The 20,639-nt window shown below is 43.9% G+C and overlaps 1 protein-coding gene across 5 annotated transcripts in view; it reads left to right on the forward strand.

Annotated features, from left to right (window-relative positions):
* The window catches only part of si:dkey-233k19.3 (dynein axonemal heavy chain 11), a 105,071-nt gene that overhangs the window by 54,126 nt on the left and 30,306 nt on the right, over positions 1-20,639 (forward strand). For all 5 annotated transcript variants that reach the window (XM_062063096.1, XM_062063097.1, XM_062063098.1 and 2 more), the window contains 15 exons: positions 62-301; positions 388-549; positions 651-844; positions 991-1,153; positions 1,526-1,649; positions 1,856-1,998; positions 12,292-12,453; positions 15,967-16,200; positions 16,379-16,525; positions 16,627-16,740; positions 16,807-16,950; positions 18,279-18,461; positions 18,537-18,638; positions 18,727-18,861; positions 20,454-20,627. In XM_062063096.1, coding sequence (XP_061919080.1) covers positions 62-301; positions 388-549; positions 651-844; positions 991-1,153; positions 1,526-1,649; positions 1,856-1,998; positions 12,292-12,453; positions 15,967-16,200; positions 16,379-16,525; positions 16,627-16,740; positions 16,807-16,950; positions 18,279-18,461; positions 18,537-18,638; positions 18,727-18,861; positions 20,454-20,627 — 2,421 coding nt within the window. The remainder of the gene's footprint in view (positions 1-61; positions 302-387; positions 550-650; positions 845-990; positions 1,154-1,525; positions 1,650-1,855; positions 1,999-12,291; positions 12,454-15,966; positions 16,201-16,378; positions 16,526-16,626; positions 16,741-16,806; positions 16,951-18,278; positions 18,462-18,536; positions 18,639-18,726; positions 18,862-20,453; positions 20,628-20,639) is intronic.

Consider the following 20,639-nt stretch of genomic DNA (forward strand, 5'->3'; position numbering starts at 1 on the left):
ATTGTACAAGGACTATTATTACCTACGAAAAATAATAATTGCATGCATTTGCTCTCAACAGAGACATTTCTCTGTGCTTGCGGTAAACTTTCCATCATCCGAATGTCTGATGTCCATCTTCGGGCAGATCTTGAGCAGTCACTTGACACAGGGCCACTTCAGTCAGCCAGTTCAGAAGAATATTGCTGCTGTAGTACAGGCTACAGTAATACTTCATCACAAGATGGAGCTCGGATTTTTGCCAACAGCCATTAAATTTCATTATATGTTCAACATGCGAGACATGTCCAACATTTTTCAGGTAATGCTGGGGGTGAGAATGTTTCTCCATAAGATCTATGAGTGAATCCAAATATTAATATACCGCCAATTGCATGTGTGGTTCAGGGGCTACTTTTTGCAAAGCCTGAAAGTGTGAAAGACAGCACCGACCTGGCTCTGCTATGGCTACATGAGTCCTGCAGAGTGTATTCCGACAGGCTGGTAGATGTGAAAGACCTACAGCTCTTTGGGAAGCTCCAGATGGAGACTGTGCATGAATGCTTTGAGGTGCAGTACCGAAACGGTTATTGGTAGTCCTCAGTTATTAGTGCTCAGTTAACAATACTGACCAGGAGTTACACATAAATGAACATGTTTCTCCTGTCTAGGGAGTTGAAATTGAAAAGATGACAAAAGAGCCCCTTCTATTTTGCCATTTTGCCAAAATTGGCGAGGAGTCCTCCTACACTGCTGTTACAGACTGGTCTGTGCTTAGGACCACCCTTACTGATGCTTTGGAAAGCTACAATGAGCTGAATGCAGCTATGAATTTGGTGCTGTTTGAGGATGCAATGCAACATGTGTAAGTCTCAGCATGTGATTTTATAATGACCATTTAATTTTTGTATGAAACACTTTGTTTCACATTATAGTTTCCTAAAAGGGCAGCAATGCAAATTGGAGAAAAAAGTACATTTGGTGTCTCAACAAGAACTATGTTGTTACCAGTTGTCGCATCAGTCGTATCCTGGAGTCTCCTTGCAGTCACGGCTTACTAATTGGGGTCGGGGGCAGTGGCAAGCAGAGCCTGACTCGCCTGGCTGCCTACATTTCCTCTGTGGAAGTCTTCCAAATCACTTTGCACAAAGGTTACAGTACACAGGACCTCAAGGTAAGCAGTGATGTCTTATAAACATGAAATACATTAAATTATCACAAAACATTTACTTCTTGAATACCATAGTTTTGGTTAAGAAACCAAACATACAAAAATCCTTGATCAATATTTTTCTGCAGTGGCTGCACACAAGTTATCGATGTAATTCTGTTTTGTTGAGCTTCTCTCCTGATGCAGTAAATGATTGTCAGATACTATTAAAGACCAATGGGAAATGTTTCAATATGTTATTGATAAAACAAGTTTTTTCAACAGTCATTTAAAAACATCTTAAACGTTTATGTGTCACACTGTGGGTTATTGTATTGATTACCGGTACCTTAGAATGTGTTGTTGTTGACACATACTGTTTGTGGTTCTGCTTAGATGGATCTAGCAGGTTTGTTCCTGAAGGCTGGCGTGAAGAATCAGCGTGTGGCTCTTCTCATGACTGATGCACAAATACCCGATGAGTGCTTTCTGGTCATTGTTAATGACTTTCTGTCATCAGGTCTGATCCACATTTTGCATCTCAGTGCTTTTTTAGTGTTTTGTTTTTGTTTGTATTTTTATTTTTATTTCTGTTTAGTAAAGAATCTGTTGTTAAATTCATTAATTCTGCATGTGAAATGATTGTGAAAGACTTCCACTGTTTGAATAAAGAATATTGATAATCGCCTCTCTGTTGTTGGTGAAATTAACTGTGTCTCCTTGCAGGAGAAATTCCTGAGGTCTTCAGCGAAGAGGAAATTGAAGGGATTGTGTCCGCTGTGAAAGCTGATGTCCGAGCTTTTGGGCTACTTGAGACCAAGGAGAACTGCTGGAGATTTTTTATTGAAAGAGTTCGACTTCAGATGACGGTGCAGTTTATCCAAAATAATGAAGTTGCACAGATGTTTGTGTGTTGATTTGAGAGGACCTATGATGATTCGTATATCTATATTTAAAACACTTCCTTGTCGTCTAGATAATACATATTGTATATGCTTTGGTGTAAATTTTTCTCTATAGTCACTTTTATGACCCGTCTGAAACATTATATAGGTACACCCGGTCCCAAAAATTAGGCACACCTGTACAATAAAAAAAACTGTTTTAGCAGAATTTAACTGCATGTTGCATGTCCATGTTATAATGCACATGCCAAGATTAGATTAAAAATAATAATATTTTAGACTACATTTTTTGTGTCTCCCCATAGCCTGATATGGGGGGAAGGGGTTGATTCAAAATAGAGGAGATCCTCCCCCCCGGCTGAAAACCTGACTTTATGTCTAAATAAGTACGTCCACCTGGCCCTGACGTCACTACGTAGCCAAAATGCAAAACCCCACAAACAGAGGCATCCGAAACTGCATGAACCTTATGATTTGCCGCTTTTTTTAACAAAAAATCATCATAGGTCTCTCTTAAATGTTGAGTGTGATGATGTGCTGATAGGTCAACTTGGAGTATTTTCTTTAAAGAGCTATTTTTCTGAGATCAAAAAACATTCAGAGACACAGTTTAGCATTTAAGGGGAATGTTTGTATATATCTTGTAATTGTTACATACACTACCGTTCAAAAGTTTGGGGTCACCCAAACAATTTTGTGGAATAGCCTTCATTTCTAAGAACAAGAATAGACTGTCGAGTTTCAGATGAAAGTTCTCTTTTTCTGGCCATTTTGAGCGTTTAATTGACCCCACAAATGTGATGCTCGCTTGGCTGCGTGGGGCGGTGGTCCCTGGTTCCCTGGGCACCACACCTACTGTTTATGGGTTGGGCTCTCGGGGAGGCTGGGGCCGTACTCTGGCTCCCGCACACACTGGGAGTCAAATGTATTGTACATGCAAATTCACATATACTCACATACATACATAGGTACCTACGCTCCCACATACATATACAAATACAGTACATATTTACACACTCAAAGTTCGTACATCCACACGCACACTCATTATACAAATATACTGTATACACATACTGTACATATACAGTCACTGTAAAAACATACATGTACACATACTGTACATATACATTCACTGTACAAACACACATACTGTATACACATACTGTACATATACATTCACTGTACAAACACACACATACACATTCTATACATATACATTCACTGTACAAACACACGTATACACATACATTCACTGTACAAGCACACATATACACATACTGTACATATACAAGTACATATGCACACATACGCTCATGCACATAATCACGTTTCATCAAACATATATTAACGTTGTTGCCCTAGGGTAAACTGGGTATAACACATGGCACACTGACAAAGCTTAACCTATTGTTACTATAACAATCTACAAGGTTAATGTAGGTTGCTTCTCTTTCTTCCCCTCCAATTTTCTGCATTCTTTTGTATCTCAAGTTATCATTACGTATTTGTATTGTTGCATTTGAACAATTGTATTGTTTATGTTCTGAAGGTTTGCATATTTGTATAAATTGTCCATTTTAGTTCTATAGATAAATCATTTCTGTTAAGGGATTAATTATTATTATTTGTTTCCATTACATATGTGTTGTTTGGGAAGGTGTATTTTCTTTAAGTTGTTTAACCATTGCCACGGTTACGGTTGCCAAGGTTACGGTTGCCATGGTTACGGGCACTTCCGTTTCCGCCGGCAGGTAAAAAAGTGTTTAAAAGGAGCTCCAGCATTGACAGGCAGCGGAGCGTCGGTAATACTACCCGGAGATAGAGATCACCACAGTTGCAGATCAGATAAGTAACTAGTACTCTAAGCGTTGTATTTAAGTTTGTTATAAGTGACAGTTAAGTGCCAGTGCACTAGTTTAAGTTTAAAGACGTTTTGGGCGCTTCACGTAGCCAGTAGGAGGTGAAGCGCATGCTAACAGCTAGTTAGCTCACCGCAGCTCGCACCTGTGTTTGTTGGCTGCACCGTGACTTTACGAACGCCAGGTTCAGTCACGTTCGGACTAAGTTTAGTTAAGAGACACTCTCCCCTGGGACTATTTATTGTTTGGAGAACGTTGTAGGGTTTAGTTGTGTGCTATCGCGGCTACCTTGCTGCGAGGGAAGTGGACAGCGCGAGGTACAAGTGTTAGTGGCTCGCGCTCACGGGCTAGTCGACAGGGAGGTGACCCAGGACGAGGCTGGTTCTCCTCCTGCTCCAGACTAGACTCGTGAGGGAGCTAAAGGGAAGCACGGCCGAGCCCCCCCCCCCCCTTCTCTACTCTACAACGGGAGGTGTGTCCCCTCTCCAACGCCCCCTTTGTATCCAGCATTTGCAACTCACCACCCCCACCCCTACGTGCACCAACGATCAGCTGGACCACAACAGACTATCTTCTGGCCCAGCCAAGGGGCCCAGGTTGGACTGTGTGTGTGTTGTGTAATTGGTTTAGTGCGGGAGGTTTCATTGGGGAGGTAGCGTGTGGGTGGGGATGAGTGTAAGTGTAATTAATGTGTGTTTATTATTGTCTGATTATTGTATATTATATGATATAGTAAATTGGTTAACTATATAAGTGGTGTCCTCTCACTCTCTCCTAGACTATCTTTATTTGGTAAATAGTGAAAATTAGAGCATCCCCCTAAAGTAAATATACAGTCCTTTACAGGCTCCCGAACATTTTGGTCCTTCGAGCCGGATAGTCTAATCAGTTAGGATGTCCAAAAAGAGTGAGAGAGCCCTAAGCCCCTCCCCAAAACCAGAACCACCAACACGCCCTGTTAGAGAGCGTAGGTTACCCACTAGACTACAAGACTATCACTTGACTACCCTAGATGAGACTGACAGCCCCAGTAGTTTAGAGAGTAAAGCACCCCAAGTGGCGGAGGACAATATTGCAACACCAGCATTAGGTTTGACTATGCAACCCAGTATTCACCCCTTCTCCTCACTACCAAGGTATGAAGGGAGACAGGAAAAGGCGGGCCCGCCGCTGACAGCAGTCATTCCCCCGCCGACAGAAATCGCCAGCCAAGGCAAAGAGGATCCACCAGGAGGTGGCAACTTACAGAACGGTGAGGAAATAATTCCCCCTGATGCCGCCACCCCACTAGACAGGACCGACCCGCGAACCTTCCATCCGGGTGAGTTTTTCAAGAACTCCGATCCTCAAGGCAAGCCCCCCAAGGTAAAGTCTCGCCTATCTTCTGGCCGGCGCAGCAGCGTCCATAGCAGCCGTACAGGTAGTCACTGTAGCAGTCACCGTAGCAGCCACTCAGGACGATCAAGCATGGAGAGTCTACTCTCTGAGAAGTTACTCCAGCAGTTGATTGAAACCCAGGAGAACCAGCGCCAGGACGCCCTCGCTAGAGAGGAGCGTCTGCACGAAGAAGCCCGCGCTGACAAGGAGCGCCTGGAACGGCAAACCCATGCAACCGCGGAGGCACTAGAGAAAGCGGCAGTCCAGAGCCTGGAGCTCGCTAAGCTCGCTCTCTCCCGCCAACCAGAGCCCTCCCCCCCAGTCCGGATATCGAGAGCGACCTCAAGGCCTGGCTCGCCAGAGGAAAGGAAGAGGAGTATCGAGAGGTCTCAAGCGCTGGACCCAGAAACCCAGAGCGCACACGAGGAGGAAATGGAGCCTGACGAACGCTTGGACTCCCTTCTGGATCGTAGGGTGCCGTATCCACACGCCCCTCCCCCCTCCTCACCATCACCATCAGCCCGCCGTAATGCAGGACTATATGACCCACTTCCTCTTCACCCGCCTGGCTCTATAGTTCCCTTCTTCACCCAAGACAGCAGGGAGAACTACAGGGAGATGCGGCTCAGCCTGGAGTACCTGCTAGGAGAACCACAGGCGTACCACAGTGAGCAGCAAAAGTGGCTCACACTCCAACTCCATTGCAAGCTACCAATAGCTAAGAGACTTTGCTTCTCCCACGCCAAGTCCCTCACCCCCTACACCGACAGCATGAAAGAACTAGGTCACCGCTGGGGTTGTCCATGGGACCACATCCTCGACGAGGTTGAAGCCCTCGGGGAGTTACCTGAGATCCGAACCGACGTAGCCCTGGATGACTACGCCCTCCGCATCCGCTCCCTGGTCACGATGCTGAAGCTACAGGGACCGACTGGAGCCAGGGAATTGAACACAGGCTCCACCGTGGAGCGCTTCATAAGGAAGCTGCCCAGACACCGAGAGGAAAGGTTCCGGCGGCGCCACGACCAGCTCAATCCCGACCAGCCAGCAGCCAGCTTGGAGGAGCTATCTGACTTTTTGAGAAGTGAGGTAAAGCACATCCGTCTCCCAACAAAAGCTGAGCTGAAGTACGGCGGACACGAATGGACCAATCGAGCAACCAAGAGGAAGGAAGGGTCAGTCCGGGTGATGACGACGATCCCAGGGGCTGACACCGAGGAGGAGAGGATGCCCCCCACGGAGAGTGGGGCGGCCCAAAGCAGGGTGACAAGAAGTCACAACCGCCTTGCCCGTGTTGCACGGGCCCCCACTGGCTTGAACACTGTCCAGAGTTTGGGAAGAATAACACCGAAGAGAGGAAACAGTGGATCAAGGACAACAAGCGGTGTTGGAGGTGCGCCCGTGAGCACATGGCCAAGCAATGCACCCTGAAGAGGCCTTGTCGCATTAAGGAATGCGGCAGGATACACCTCACAGTCCTCCATGACCTAAATACTAAAAGCGACAAGCCGGAGACCGGAGAGTTCCCTCGGGACCCATCAAGTGAGATCCAGGAGGGTCGTACCTACTACGTAGGCCCAGTCCGTAGTAACAACCCCCGAGTGTTACTCAAGATGGTGCCGGTCATCCTACGCCATGATGGGAGGGAGATGTCGACCTATGCCATCATTGATGACGGTGCAGAGTGCACCATCCTGATGAAGGAGGCAGCCACTGCCCTCGGGCTCAAAGGTCATCCTCATCACTCAGGACGATCAAGCATGGAGAGTCTACTCTCTGAGAAGTTACTCCAGCAGTTGATTGAAACCCAGGAGAACCAGCGCCAGGACGCCCTCGCTAGAGAGGAGCGTCTGCACGAAGAAGCCCGCGCTGACAAGGAGCGCCTGGAACGGCAAACCCATGCAACCGCGGAGGCACTAGAGAAAGCGGCAGTCCAGAGCCTGGAGCTCGCTAAGCTCGCTCTCTCCCGCCAACCAGAGCCCTCCCCCCCAGTCCGGATATCGAGAGCGACCTCAAGGCCTGGCTCGCCAGAGGAAAGGAAGAGGAGTATCGAGAGGTCTCAAGCGCTGGACCCAGAAACCCAGAGCGCACACGAGGAGGAAATGGAGCCTGACGAACGCTTGGACTCCCTTCTGGATCGTAGGGTGCCGTATCCACACGCCCCTCCCCCCTCCTCACCATCACCATCAGCCCGCCGTAATGCAGGACTATATGACCCACTTCCTCTTCACCCGCCTGGCTCTATAGTTCCCTTCTTCACCCAAGACAGCAGGGAGAACTACAGGGAGATGCGGCTCAGCCCGGAGTACCTGCTAGGAGAACCACAGGCGTACCACAGTGAGCAGCAAAAGTGGCTCACACTCCAACTCCATTGCAAGCTACCAATAGCTAAGAGACTTTGCTTCTCCCACGCCAAGTCCCTCACCCCCTACACCGACAGCATGAAAGAACTAGATCACCGCTGGGGTTGTCCATGGGACCACATCCTCGACGAGGTTGAAGCCCTCGGGGAGTTACCTGAGATCCGAACCGACGTAGCCCTGGATGACTACGCCCTCCGCATCCGCTCCCTGGTCACGATGCTGAAGCTACAGGGACCGACTGGAGCCAGGGAATTGAACACAGGCTCCACCGTGGAGCGCTTCATAAGGAAGCTGCCCAGACACCGAGAGGAAAGGTTCCGGCGGCGCCACGACCAGCTCAATCCCGACCAGCCAGCAGCCAGCTTGGAGGAGCTATCTGACTTTTTGAGAAGTGAGGTAAAGCACATCCGTCTCCCAACAAAAGCTGAGCTGAAGTACGGCGGACACGAATGGACCAATCGAGCAACCAAGAGGAAGGAAGGGTCAGTCCGGGTGATGACGACGATCCCAGGGGCTGACACCGAGGAGGAGAGGATGCCCCCCACGGAGAGTGGGGCGGCCCAAAGCAGGGTGACAAGAAGTCACAACCGCCTTGCCCGTGTTGCACGGGCCCCCACTGGCTTGAACACTGTCCAGAGTTTGGGAAGAATAACACCGAAGAGAGGAAACAGTGGATCAAGGACAACAAGCGGTGTTGGAGGTGCGCCCGTGAGCACATGGCCAAGCAATGCACCCTGAAGAGGCCTTGTCGCATTAAGGAATGCGGCAGGATACACCTCACAGTCCTCCACGACCTAAATACTAAAAGCGACAAGCCGGAGACCGGAGAGTTCCCTCGGGACCCATCAAGTGAGATCCAGGAGGGTCGTACCTACTACGTAGGCCCAGTCCGTAGTAACAACCCCCGAGTGTTACTCAAGATGGTGCCGGTCATCCTACGCCATGATGGGAGGGAGATGTCGACCTATGCCATCATTGATGACGGTGCAGAGTGCACCATCCTGATGAAGGAGGCAGCCACTGCCCTCGGGCTCAAAGGTCATCCTCATCAGATGAAGATCCTCACCATCCAACCCAAGCCCACCCAGATCGCGGGTGAGATAATGTCCCTGGAGATCATGGCAAAGGGGCGACCAGGAGAAGTGCACCCCCTGCGCGATGTGTTCACCGCGGCTGACGTGAGCCTTTCGACCTATGGCTATCCAATGAAGGCGCTCAAGGCAAAGTACCCCCATCTGGCAAAGTTGAGGCTTGATAAAGAAGAAGAAGTGGTACCGACCATCCTATTCGGGTCCAATCAAGCAAGGCTGACCCTCCCAAGGCGCATTCTCCCAGGCCCACGTGGCTGCCCCGTCGCCCTGGACACCCCACTTGGTTGGACTCTCCAAGGTCCTATCAACCTGAAGAGTGCTAATCCCAGCCAGACCCAAACGCACTTCCTCGGAGCCGAGTGCAAAATGGAGGAACCCTCAAACCAGCCCAATAAGGCTGCCAGTGAGACAGAAGCAGTGTTTGAGGTAATCAAAGCAGATGTGATTGAGGACAATGTGGACATGACAGAGGAGCTTAAGAAGCAACTAACCCCTCTTCAAGTTGACTTCCAGTACAACCCACTTAGCGCCCCTCCCACTCTAAACTTCACCCTTGGAACACAGGTCCCCAAAGCTGAAGTCCTCGCCAATGTGTTAGCCGAAGCGAAAGCAATCCGGAATTCCAAACCATTGGAATATGCAAATGGCTGACCTCCATCCCATCACGCCCAACTCTCTCCTCATGGGGCGGCCAGACATGATTGTGGATCCAGCGCTACCCAGAGCGCATTGGCTCCTGGGCAGAGTGAAGACCGTCACTAAGTGGAAGGATGGTAGAGTTCGCTCAGCAATAGTGGACACTGGCCAGAGAACCTACCATCGACCAGTGCCTCGCTTTATCAAGCTCCCCCCATACTCTGACCCGACTCCCCCATACTCTGACCCGACTCCCTCGTACTCTGACCCGACTCCCCCTAAACCCCCCTGATCTGCTTATATATCAAACCTTCATTAGTATGACTGATTTCCTTCACATAAATCAGGGGGCGGCTGTTCTGAAGGTTTGCATATTTGTATAAATTGTCCATTTTAGTTCTATAGATAAATCATTTCTGTTAAGAGATTAATTATTATTATTTGTTTCCATTTCATATGTGTTGTTTGGGAAGGTGTATTTTCTTTAAGTTGTTTAACCATTGCCACGGTTACGGTTGCCAAGGTTACGGTTGCCATGGTTACGGGCACTTCCGTTTCCACCGGCAGGTAAAAAAGTGTTTAAAAGGAGCTCCAGCATTGACAGGCAGCGGAGCGTCGGTAATACTACCCGGAGATAGAGATCACCACAGTTGCAGATCAGATAAGTAACTAGTACTCTAAGCGTTGTATTTAAGTTTGTTATAAGTGACAGTTAAGTCCCAGTGCACTAGTTTAAGTTTAAAGACGTTTTGGGCGCTTCACGTAGCCAGTAGGAGGTGAAGCGCATGCTAACAGCTAGTTAGCTCACCGCAGCTCGCACCTGTGTTTGTTGGCTGCACCGTGACTTTACGAACGCCAGGTTCAGTCACGTTCGGACTAAGTTTAGTTAAGAGACACTCTCCCCTGGGACTATTTATTGTTTGGAGAACGTTGTAGAGTTTAATTGTGTGCTATCGCGGCTACCTTGCTGCGAGGGAAGTGGACAGCGCGAGGTACGAGTGTTAGTGGCTTGCGCTCACGGGCTAGTCGACAGGGAGGTGACCCAGGACGAGGCTGGTTCTCCTCTCGCTCCAGACTAGACTCGTGAGGGAGCTAAAGGGAAGCACGGCCGAGCCCCCCCCCCCCCGCCCCCCTTCTCTACTCTACAACGGGAGGTGTCCCCCCTCTCCAACGCCCCCTTTGTATCCAGCATTTGCAACTCACCACCCCCACCCTACGTGCACCAACGATCAGCTGGACCACAACAGACTATCTTCTGGCCCAGCCAAGGGGCCCAGGTTGGACTGTGTGTGTGTTGTGTAATTGGTTTAGTGCGGGAGGTTTCATTGGGGAGGTAGCGTGTGAGTGGGGATGAGTGTAAGTGTAATTAATGTGTGTTTATTATTGTCTGATTATTGTATATTATATGATATAGTAAATTGGTTAACTATATAAGTGGTGTCCTCTCACTCTCTCCTAGACTATCTTTATTTGGTAAATAGTGAAAATTAGAGCATCCCCCTAAAGTAAATATACAGTCCTTTACAAGCTCCCGAACAGTTGATAATAAAGGTAAAGTGTTGGTATTGTTTATTATCAATAGCAATATTTCTATTGGTATTCATATTGCTCCATTTTTAGTGTAATAATGCTCGTTATCATTTCTGTATTATTTTTTATTTTCGCTAACTGCTTATTTGCTATTACTTTTACCATCATATTTTTACATGTCGTATTTGCTGATGTTGCTCTGTTGTTGTTGTTGTTGTGTTTGCTGTTGTTGTTTTTGTCTCTCTGTCTAATCCCCCTCTTGTCCCCACAATTCCCCCCTCTGTCTTCCTTTTTTTCTCTTTCTATCCCCTCCTGCTCCGGCCCGGCTGCACCAAATGATAATATAAATACATTTAATAAAGTCAAAATACAAATAAGGCAACAAGAGAAGTATCCTACACTTCTCTTTTGTAAAGTAAATCTGAACAGCCGATATGGGCATCGACATCAACTATATGATTTGCCTGAGAAGCTGGGCAGGACATAAAAAATACAATAAAAAAAAACAAAAAACAAATGTGATGCTCCAGAAACTCAATCTGCTCAAAGGAAGGTCAGTTTTGTAGCTTCTGTAACGAGCTAAACTGTTTTCAGATGTGTGAACATGATTGCACAAGGGTTTTCTAATCATCAATTAGCCTTCTGAGCCAATGAGCAAACACATTGTACAATTAGAACACTGGAGTGATCGTTGCTGGAAATGGGCCTCTATACACCTATGTAGATATTGCACCAAAAACCAGACATTTGCAGCTAGAATAGTCATTTACCACATTAGCAATGTATAGAGTGTATTTCTTTAAAGTTAAGACTAGTTTAAAGTTATCTTCATTGAAAAGTACAGTGCTTTTCCTTAAAAAAATAAGGACATTTCAATGTGACCCCAAACTTTTGAACGGTAGTGTATATCATTGGGGGTTATTGTGACGAACAGTAAAGCTATCTCCACAAATTGAAATAAATATTTTTAATTTTCATCAAACTAAAATGCACCACTTCATCTGCGTTCATACGCATATCTTCGCATATTAGAACTGTTTCAGTGAATAACACACCTGCTGTTTAAGGCCATTATGCCTGGTAAGGTAAATTAACAGACCTAGTCAAACTGGGAGGTTAAAAGGAAGAAAATTATGTCTCTGTCTCCACATTTTCAGTCCAGCTTTTGTGCCAGGGTCTCTGGTAGCGTTGTCGTCTGTTTCATCCAACTGGTAAAGTGTCTGTTTGACAGTATTACAAGCTGAGGAAAGTGGGAACAGGGGGGTTAAAATGAGGTTCCCTATCTGTTTTGCTGCTTCTGTGATATCTATGAGGAATATTTCTAAAAGTGCTTGGATGTCAGCGTTGTAGCAAGGTATAAACCTGCATGCAAACAATCATTTCTGATTCCTTTCATGGTAGGTGGTGTTGTGTTTGTCTCCAGTGGGCAGTCATCTCCGACTAAGGGCCTGTCGATTTCCTGCTCTCATCCAATGTACCACCATTGACTGGTTCCACCCTTGGAGCTCGCAAGCTTTGCAGTCGGTCAGCTACACGTTCATCCATGAGATTGACGGCATTGAGGTACGACTATTGCTCAAAACAATTTATCTTCTTTTTGGTCACTTTTAACCAACAATATTATAATTTATCTATACTGTAGAAATGAGTTAGACTATAATTAACCTCCTTTAATTACCACAGTGCAGCTGCATTAACATATACATAGATCTCTCCTCATTAGTTCTATGTTGAGGCTCTGACAAATTACTGAACACATGCCCGGAGACGCACAGTGAGTGTACGTATTTCATTGTTTTTCATCATAGCAGTGGTTCGATCACAGCTCGGGATCATTTATGTTAATGAGCAGCAAAGAGTGATTAAGCACTTAACGACCTACTAAAGAGGCACAGCTGTCACAACCAGGAAGCCTACTCATATATGTGAGCATGTGCCAGATTGTTGCTTTTCGTGTATGTGCGCACTCATCTTTCACTGTGTGAATGTTGATCAGGGACTAAAATAAAAGCAGCTACAAAACAATTAATGGTGACGTCAGCATAGACATTAGTAGCAGGTAGTGGAACCGATTGATTTTTGTAGCGTACTTGTAATAGACTAGTGTAAGTTTTAGTATTTTGGATTTGTTTCTGACTGCTAGCTACACAAATGTAATCATTTTCTCGTCATTGTCATTCTAGAGACAGTCAGTAGTTTAATTTGAGCTGACCTTGTTTTGGAACCCGATTTTAATGTCGTCTATGTTTTAATGTTGTCATCATACTCAAATTTTCAACAGCAAATGCTGATACTCAATACCATTTTTTTTACCACATGAATTCAAAAAAGGATCCGCCATTTTAAATAAATATTTTTATCAACAAGGTTGATAAAAAGGTCAGATACTAATAATAAACAGTGCAAAAACCACAACTATGATAGCAAGTTTCAGGTTATCTGAGGTAGTGCAAAAAATAAACATATATACATACAAATATGAAATGTATTTTAAAGGCCAGAGTATTGATCCTTAAAATGCTTTGCCAAATTTAACCGACAGTATTAACTTAATTTATGATCTTAAATTAAGATAATATTTAAACTCGGATTTTAGTCTCTGAGGGTGGGAGACTTAAATGAATGTCTCCAACCCTCAGCAGCTTTTCCATATTTTCATGATAAAATGTATGATAAATGATAACATTCTTAGCTGATGTTACTCATTTTGCTTCAGTATGGTGCAGACTATTGGTGATACTAATTTCTTTGCCAAGTTGTCGACGCTCGGATAATTTTTCAATGATGTAGTTCTTCAATTAAATGAATATCATTCGCTTCTTCTTCTCCGCACTTTCCTTCATACTCACTTTTTTCCTTCCAATGGTTGGAAAAAAAAAGTAAATCGCAAGCTATAAGCGAATGCTAGCGCGTAAGACCAGATGTTTTGGCAGATCTTACAGGGTTCACTGTGACATTTGCTACGCCAACTAAAGGCGGAGATGCTTTTAATTAAATGTTTTACTTGCAACTTAAAGCATAACAATTAACAGAGAAACAGCTCTTACCTTAAAACACTCTTCAAAGGGGACCTATTATGATTTTTTTCTACATTTAAAGCACTTCTTTGTGGTCTTTATAACATATAAAGGTTCTTTTTTCAAAATTTTGCATAATTATGTTTTACAGACTGTCTCTTCAGGATGCGCCATTTTGTGGGCGGTCCTATTTACGTGGATCCACTTTGACTGCGTTTTCGCCCCGTTATCCATGTTGTACTTTTTAGCACTTCCATATGGAGTCTCATGACAGATATAAGTTCGAACTATCCGCTACTTTGTATTAGAAATGGCAACAGCGGAGGATGCATGTGTATGTATGAGCCAGTCTGCCTCACAACAAGAGGATAGATGAAAAAGGAGGAGTTTATTCGCTACAGCATTGGATTAAAAGGGCGGACTCGCGCAAAGGTCATCGGGTAAATTTCTACCATGTATGGAGATATCAACTGACGTCACAGGTCAGAAAAGGTAACAGGTTGAGCAAGTTTTAAAAGGCTTGTTTGGCGGAAGTATGATGGAAGGCAAGATTATTTTGTAAATAGCTCCACAATGCCTCCACGGTTTGATTTCAAATTGTTTAGGATTTATGCAGATCCCAAATACACAAAAACAGGTACCACGAGGTAAGAAAAGTTGGTTGTGCATAATTGGTCAGATTTAAATTAGGGCACTATTAAGTAGAGGTACCACTTGACTTTCGACCACTGTGTTATATAGCACAGTTTGCACATAGGCTTATCGACATCCTTCGACTTGTTCGTTTGCTTGGAAGGCAAAGTTCCTCCAATCATCACCTTTGCCGCTTTCATTTTTAACTAAAACTGGTTGCTTTGGCTATGCCAGAGAAACACTGTCCGTGCTCTGTTATTATTTTTGCATAAATTACGTAGCAGTTAGGTGTTGATGCATACCTGCCTGCTGTGGCACCATGACAATAGTCTTATTCCTTTTTTGAGCATTGATACTTTTGACAACCGGTGTATATGACCATGCATTTTAAGTTTATGTTAGAAATACATGGAATAGCATGAAATGGTTATCAAGCTTAGGTTACATTTCAAATAATAGCATGCCAGAAATAAATTAGATACAATTAATATGAGCATTTACATCATTTGCTTTTCCCGTTCTACCTCAAATTAAACCTAAATGTCTGTCTTTTTTCAACTCAAAATTTGATAATACACATATCTAACTCCTCAAAAAATGCACCTGGGGATAGGTTGATTGGCAACATTAAATTGGCCCTAGTGTGTGAATGTGAGTGTGAATGTTGTCTGTCTATCTGTGTTGGCCCTGTGATGAGCTGGCGACTTGTCCAGGGTGTACCCTGCGTAACGCCCGATTGCAGCTGAGATAGGCTCCACCTCGACCCCGAAAGGGACAAGCGGTAGAAAATAGATGGATGGATGGGCAACTTTATTACTGCAACGTTCCTAAGCCGAAGATGACTCATCAAAGTAACAGGAATAAAAGTAATAGGAGTGAGTTTTTAGCATATATAATTAGCAAATACACAAAATATATCCACATGGCATTCAGGATAAATCATATTTCCTACTGGCTCAATGACAGTTAAGGATTATTTTGTGAGTTGTGTTCTATGCTGCGCTCTGTTTTTGCTTTTTTTGTTTTTTGTTTAATTGATGGCTGACTCTTTGATTAATAGAGACCGAGTTTCATTGCCTGTGATAAATACCTTTTCCTGGTGTCGTGCAGCAGTCATTGTAGATTGTGTTTAAAATCCTGAAAGGCTTAAGATACTGTTAACATGCAGCTTGTTTCACAAACTACAAATCTGTCTCGAATGTCTCTGAAATTATTTTCGTTGAGGTTTCAAAGCCTAATCATTTCCGCTAGCTGCACTTAAATTTCAGATTGAGTAAGTCAGGGCCATCTTGGTAAGATGGAAAATCTTGTAGATGAATTCAAAATTTATGAAGATAATATTTCAGTGGCCATCAGCTTGCAGATCTTAAACCCCACTCAATCCTCCTCGCCCTCTTTCCCCCTGCTTGTCTGCTTATTTTTACAGCCTGCTGTCCAGGAATCCATCAGTCTTTTCATGGCCTACGTTCACACCAGTGTCAACCAAGCGAGTGAAAAATACCAGCGCGATGAGAAGAAGTACAATTACACCACCCCCAAAAGCTTTCTCCAGCAAATCACCCTGTACAGAAACCTTCTGCAAAAGTCCCGCGACCAGCTTCAGCTCAAGATGAACCGCCTTGACAGTGGCCTTCAAAAGCTCCAAAGCACTGCCACTCAGGTAAGTCTAACCATTTACCATTCACTTGCACGGGGTGAGATTAGGATTTTAGGCACAGTAGAACGCTGCGGTATGGACATTTATCATGTCATTAATTTATGATCCAAGCCCTGTGGATTCACCACTGACCTCCGTATGCTGCACGTTAAGAAATACTGTATGCTGCTTTCTGTTTTAGGTTGAGGATATGAAAGCCAAATTGGCCGACCAAGAAACTGATCTGACCTTTAAAAACCAAAATATAGAGGCTCTTATTGCAAAGATTGGACTTCAGACTGAGAAAGTTAGCAGCAAGAAAGACGCCGCAGATGTTGAGGCACAAAAGGTCAATATGCTTTTACATAGTAGTCAATGTCATATTACCATGTCATTACAATATTCCTTTATTCTTCATGAAGACACCATTCATGCATCTTCTTTGTTTAGGTGGCTCTAATCCAGGCAGAAGTGTCAGTGAAACAGAGAGATTGTGAGACAGACCTGGTTAAGGCAGAGCCTTTGCTGACAGCCGCCACAACAGCACTGAACACCCTCAACAAGGTGCTTTGGGCTATTAAAAAGTCACTCAAATCTGGAGAACTATAAAACATGTATAACTCTTTTTAGGTAAATCTTACTGAGCTGAAGGCCTTCCCCAACCCTCCCCCGGCAGTCATCAACGTAGCGGCAGCCGTGATGGTTCTGCTGGCTCCCCGTGGTCGGGTTCCTAAGGATCGGAGCTGGAAAGCAGCACGGGCCTTCATGGGCAAGGTTAAGCTGTCATCATGTCAGTCACATCTGCCTGATGAATGCCAATCTAATTTTTGTTCCGGCCTTGACCCTGGCCCTGCTCGCCATCTCTCCCATACTCACATTAGAGCAGGATGGCTCCATGAATATGCTCACATACGAGGGGAGGAGGCACTCTCCCAACCTCCATCATATACTTTTTTTTAAAGACTTTAACGCCTTTGAATGTTGGCGTCTAATATGCTTTGTAACATTGTGTAGTTATGTAGTTATAGCACATTTTAATGTATTTATTCAAGACATGTCAACACACATACCTCAACATTTTGTAGTTTTGTGATAGCATTATGCCTAATGTCAGCTGTCAGCATGATCCAGGATGCAAAGAAGGTAGTCAAAGTGCAAGCATGAGGTAACTTTATTAGGTACCAGACAGAATAAAAGCAGGAACTCAGAAAGCAACAGAACACTTTGGCATAGAGAAAAAAAGGACACAGCACTGAAGGAGGAAAGAAAGTAGAACTAAATAGAAATGATTAACAATAAGTAACAGGTGCAATGGCAGGACAAGGAACACCAGGAAAAGGTGCTGCAAAACACAGAAACAAAACAGGAAATTATACCAAACACAGGAAAATAAAAAAGCAAAGCCCAAACTGTCATGTGGGATTATAAAAATAATATTTACATTTCACATAAAAGGAATTTTTTTTTTAAAAATACGATTTCATTGGACAGTGACAGTATCTCATATATATAAAAATATATGTACTGTATTAGTATAAGGGGAAAAGGCAGTACTGTAATTATTTTAATTAGCACCCAAATGCATTGTTTCTAAAGACAGTCTGTGCAGAACAACTGTAATGTGCTAGTTCCTGATAATTCATGACATTGAAAAAAAAAAATGTTCAAATTATCCATCCATCCATTTTCTACCGCTTGTCCCTTTTGTGGTCGTGGGAGGTGCTGGAGTCTATTTTAGCTGCATTCGGGCGGTAGGCAGGGGTAAACCCTGGACAAGTCGCCACCTCATCGCAGGGCCAACACAGATAGACAACATTCACACTCACATTCACACACTAGGGCCAATTTAGTGTTGCCAATCAACCTATCCCCAGGTGCATGTTTTTGGAGATGGGAGGAAGCCGGAGTACCCGGAGTGAGCCCCCATGCAGTAACGGGGAGAACATGCAAACTCCACACGGAAAGATAATTAGTAGATAATATTATTATCTGCATAGGGTTTCTTGTGAGCATCCAATCCAAGCCAACAAATATGGTGCTGCATCAAGATATTCCAGCACAGATATTTATGTATCCCCTTATGTGTGTTTTTGTTGTATCAGGTGGATGATTTTCTGCAAGCTCTGGTGTCATATGACAAGGAGCACATCCACGAGTCATCTTTGAATGTGGTGAAACATGACTACCTCAGAAAGCCAGAGTTCCACCCTGATCAAGTTCGGACCAAATCTACTGCTGCAGCAGGACTCTGTGCCTGGACAATTAACATTGTTCGATACTACGAGGTTGACACCATTATTCTTACAAACGTTAAATTTTATTATGGAACATTTAATATGACATGCTTATTGATATTTTAGATTTATTGTGAGGTCATTCCAAAGAGACTTGCTTTATCACAAGCTAATGCAGAGTTAGAAACAGCAACAGCTAAACTGTTGGCGGTCCAAAAAAAGTTGGTGGTAAGTAAAAATGTACAGTATGTGTAATCATCACTGACTTTGCAAGGCCTTATTTATTCTCTTTTCTTGCTCTTCTTGTTGTCGCTAGGATTTGGACGCTAACCTTCAGAGCCTCACAGCTCAGTTTGAGACGGCAACAGCAGAGAAAATCAGTTGTCAGCATGATGTGACCCACACTAACCAGACCATAGAGCTGGCCAACCGACTCGTCAGAGGCTTGGAGGTGATCAAGAAGTGAATTTGAGAGTAGGAAGTGCTGTGTGGTGTCACTGCATCTTAAAGGGACTGTTTGCAACATTTACACAGATACCTGGGGGCTCCAACTTTCCAATGTATTTTACACAGTATATCCCGCTCTCTCAAGGCTTCTCCTACGTAATGGCATAATTACGTACGTTCGTAACACATGCGCATTAGTTTAGGTGTTGTTAGCTAATAATAGCAATTTGGATGGCTAGCGTTAGCTGTTATTGAATGTATATTCTATCATAACGACAACATGACTGCAAATTGTTTGTTCCTTCTCTTGTACTGCTTTTGTGAGTGTGCACGTTCTCCCTGCGCGTACATTTTGACTAGACCGGGTGACTGACCGCCCTAAACACCAATCATTTCACACATTTCACACAATTTTGACACAATTTTGTAACTGTGAAAAATATAGACACATTTCAGACAAATGTGTTCTGTTAAACCACTAATGGTAACATAAGATAGCCAGTGGTATTCTTGCTATATTTTTTACTTTGAAAAATGTTACTGTGAGGAAGTTGCAAACAGCATCTTTAGTTGGCATAAATTACATTCATGTTGATTTGCATGGAGATTAGATAGCATCGACAACACGGAAGTAGACATGTGTATGTTTGGAAGGACTTGTTAGACACATAAAATGTGAACTCAGCAAATAGTCTGCTAAACGTATTCCAAATATAAAACGGAGGGTGAGATTGACACTGTGCTTTAGCATTAACCTTTTGACTGAAGAAGTTATTAATGTTTGCTATATAATTAATACATCCAGGAAAGTGTACATTCGGGTGTTTTTATATTTTTATTAATCACAGTCTGCAGCGTTTGGAATATATTATGGGGGCATGTTGTATTGCTGTGTAATTTCTTAAATGTTATATTCAACATCCGACAAATCCCATATGTGCCTTTTCCACACTCCAGTATATATTACAATTATAGATGCAATTATCAAAATAAAGGATGACCATTCAAGTGGTCATATTACAAGTTTGACTTTCTTATCCCATAAAATGAATGTGGTTTGCATGGAACAGCTTGGCTTTTAAGCATGTCAAGATAAATGTTTTGTCTTTATGGCATTGACCTGGAAGCAATAGTGTTCCGACTAATAAATCAGACCGTCCATATTTAATCATTAACTTACTTTAAAGCCTTAACATCTGTTAACAATGTCTCACCATAGACAGAGTGATATTACGGGCAATCCATAATACATTAGAGTGAAATTATAGTGATTTTTAACTGTCCGGGAATTTATTATGTGACATATTCCAGATACATGGCCTCTTGTAAGAAAATACCGTGCCTGATTAATTGCTGTAGAGCTGTCACAGTCCTCATATTGAATATTTCGATAAATGCTGAAATGATGCAGATTGAATCTCTGGCCAAACTTTTATTGGTTTTAAGGGAAATACGTTTACAATATTTACCGCCGTCATCTTCTTGGTTTGTGCTTTGCTGGTAATGAAGTCAATGTTTGTTGTGGGTGAATTGTTGTCTGTTTCTTATAAACTCATTTGCTCTGTCATTAAGTAATCATGTTGTTGTGTCTTTCAGTCAGAGAACGAACGTTGGTCACAGGGGCTTATTCAATATAAAAAGCAACAGAAAACACTTTGTGGTGACGTTGCCCTCACCTCAGCATTTGTCTCCTACATGGGTTATTTTACCAGGCAGTATCGTGAAGAACTCCTCAACGACAAATGGATCCCTTTTCTCAAATGTCAAAAGGTAACATTTCTA

This window comes from Entelurus aequoreus, linkage group LG11 (genome assembly GCF_033978785.1).
Source record: "Entelurus aequoreus isolate RoL-2023_Sb linkage group LG11, RoL_Eaeq_v1.1, whole genome shotgun sequence".
Lineage (NCBI taxonomy): Eukaryota > Metazoa > Chordata > Actinopteri > Syngnathiformes > Syngnathidae > Entelurus > Entelurus aequoreus.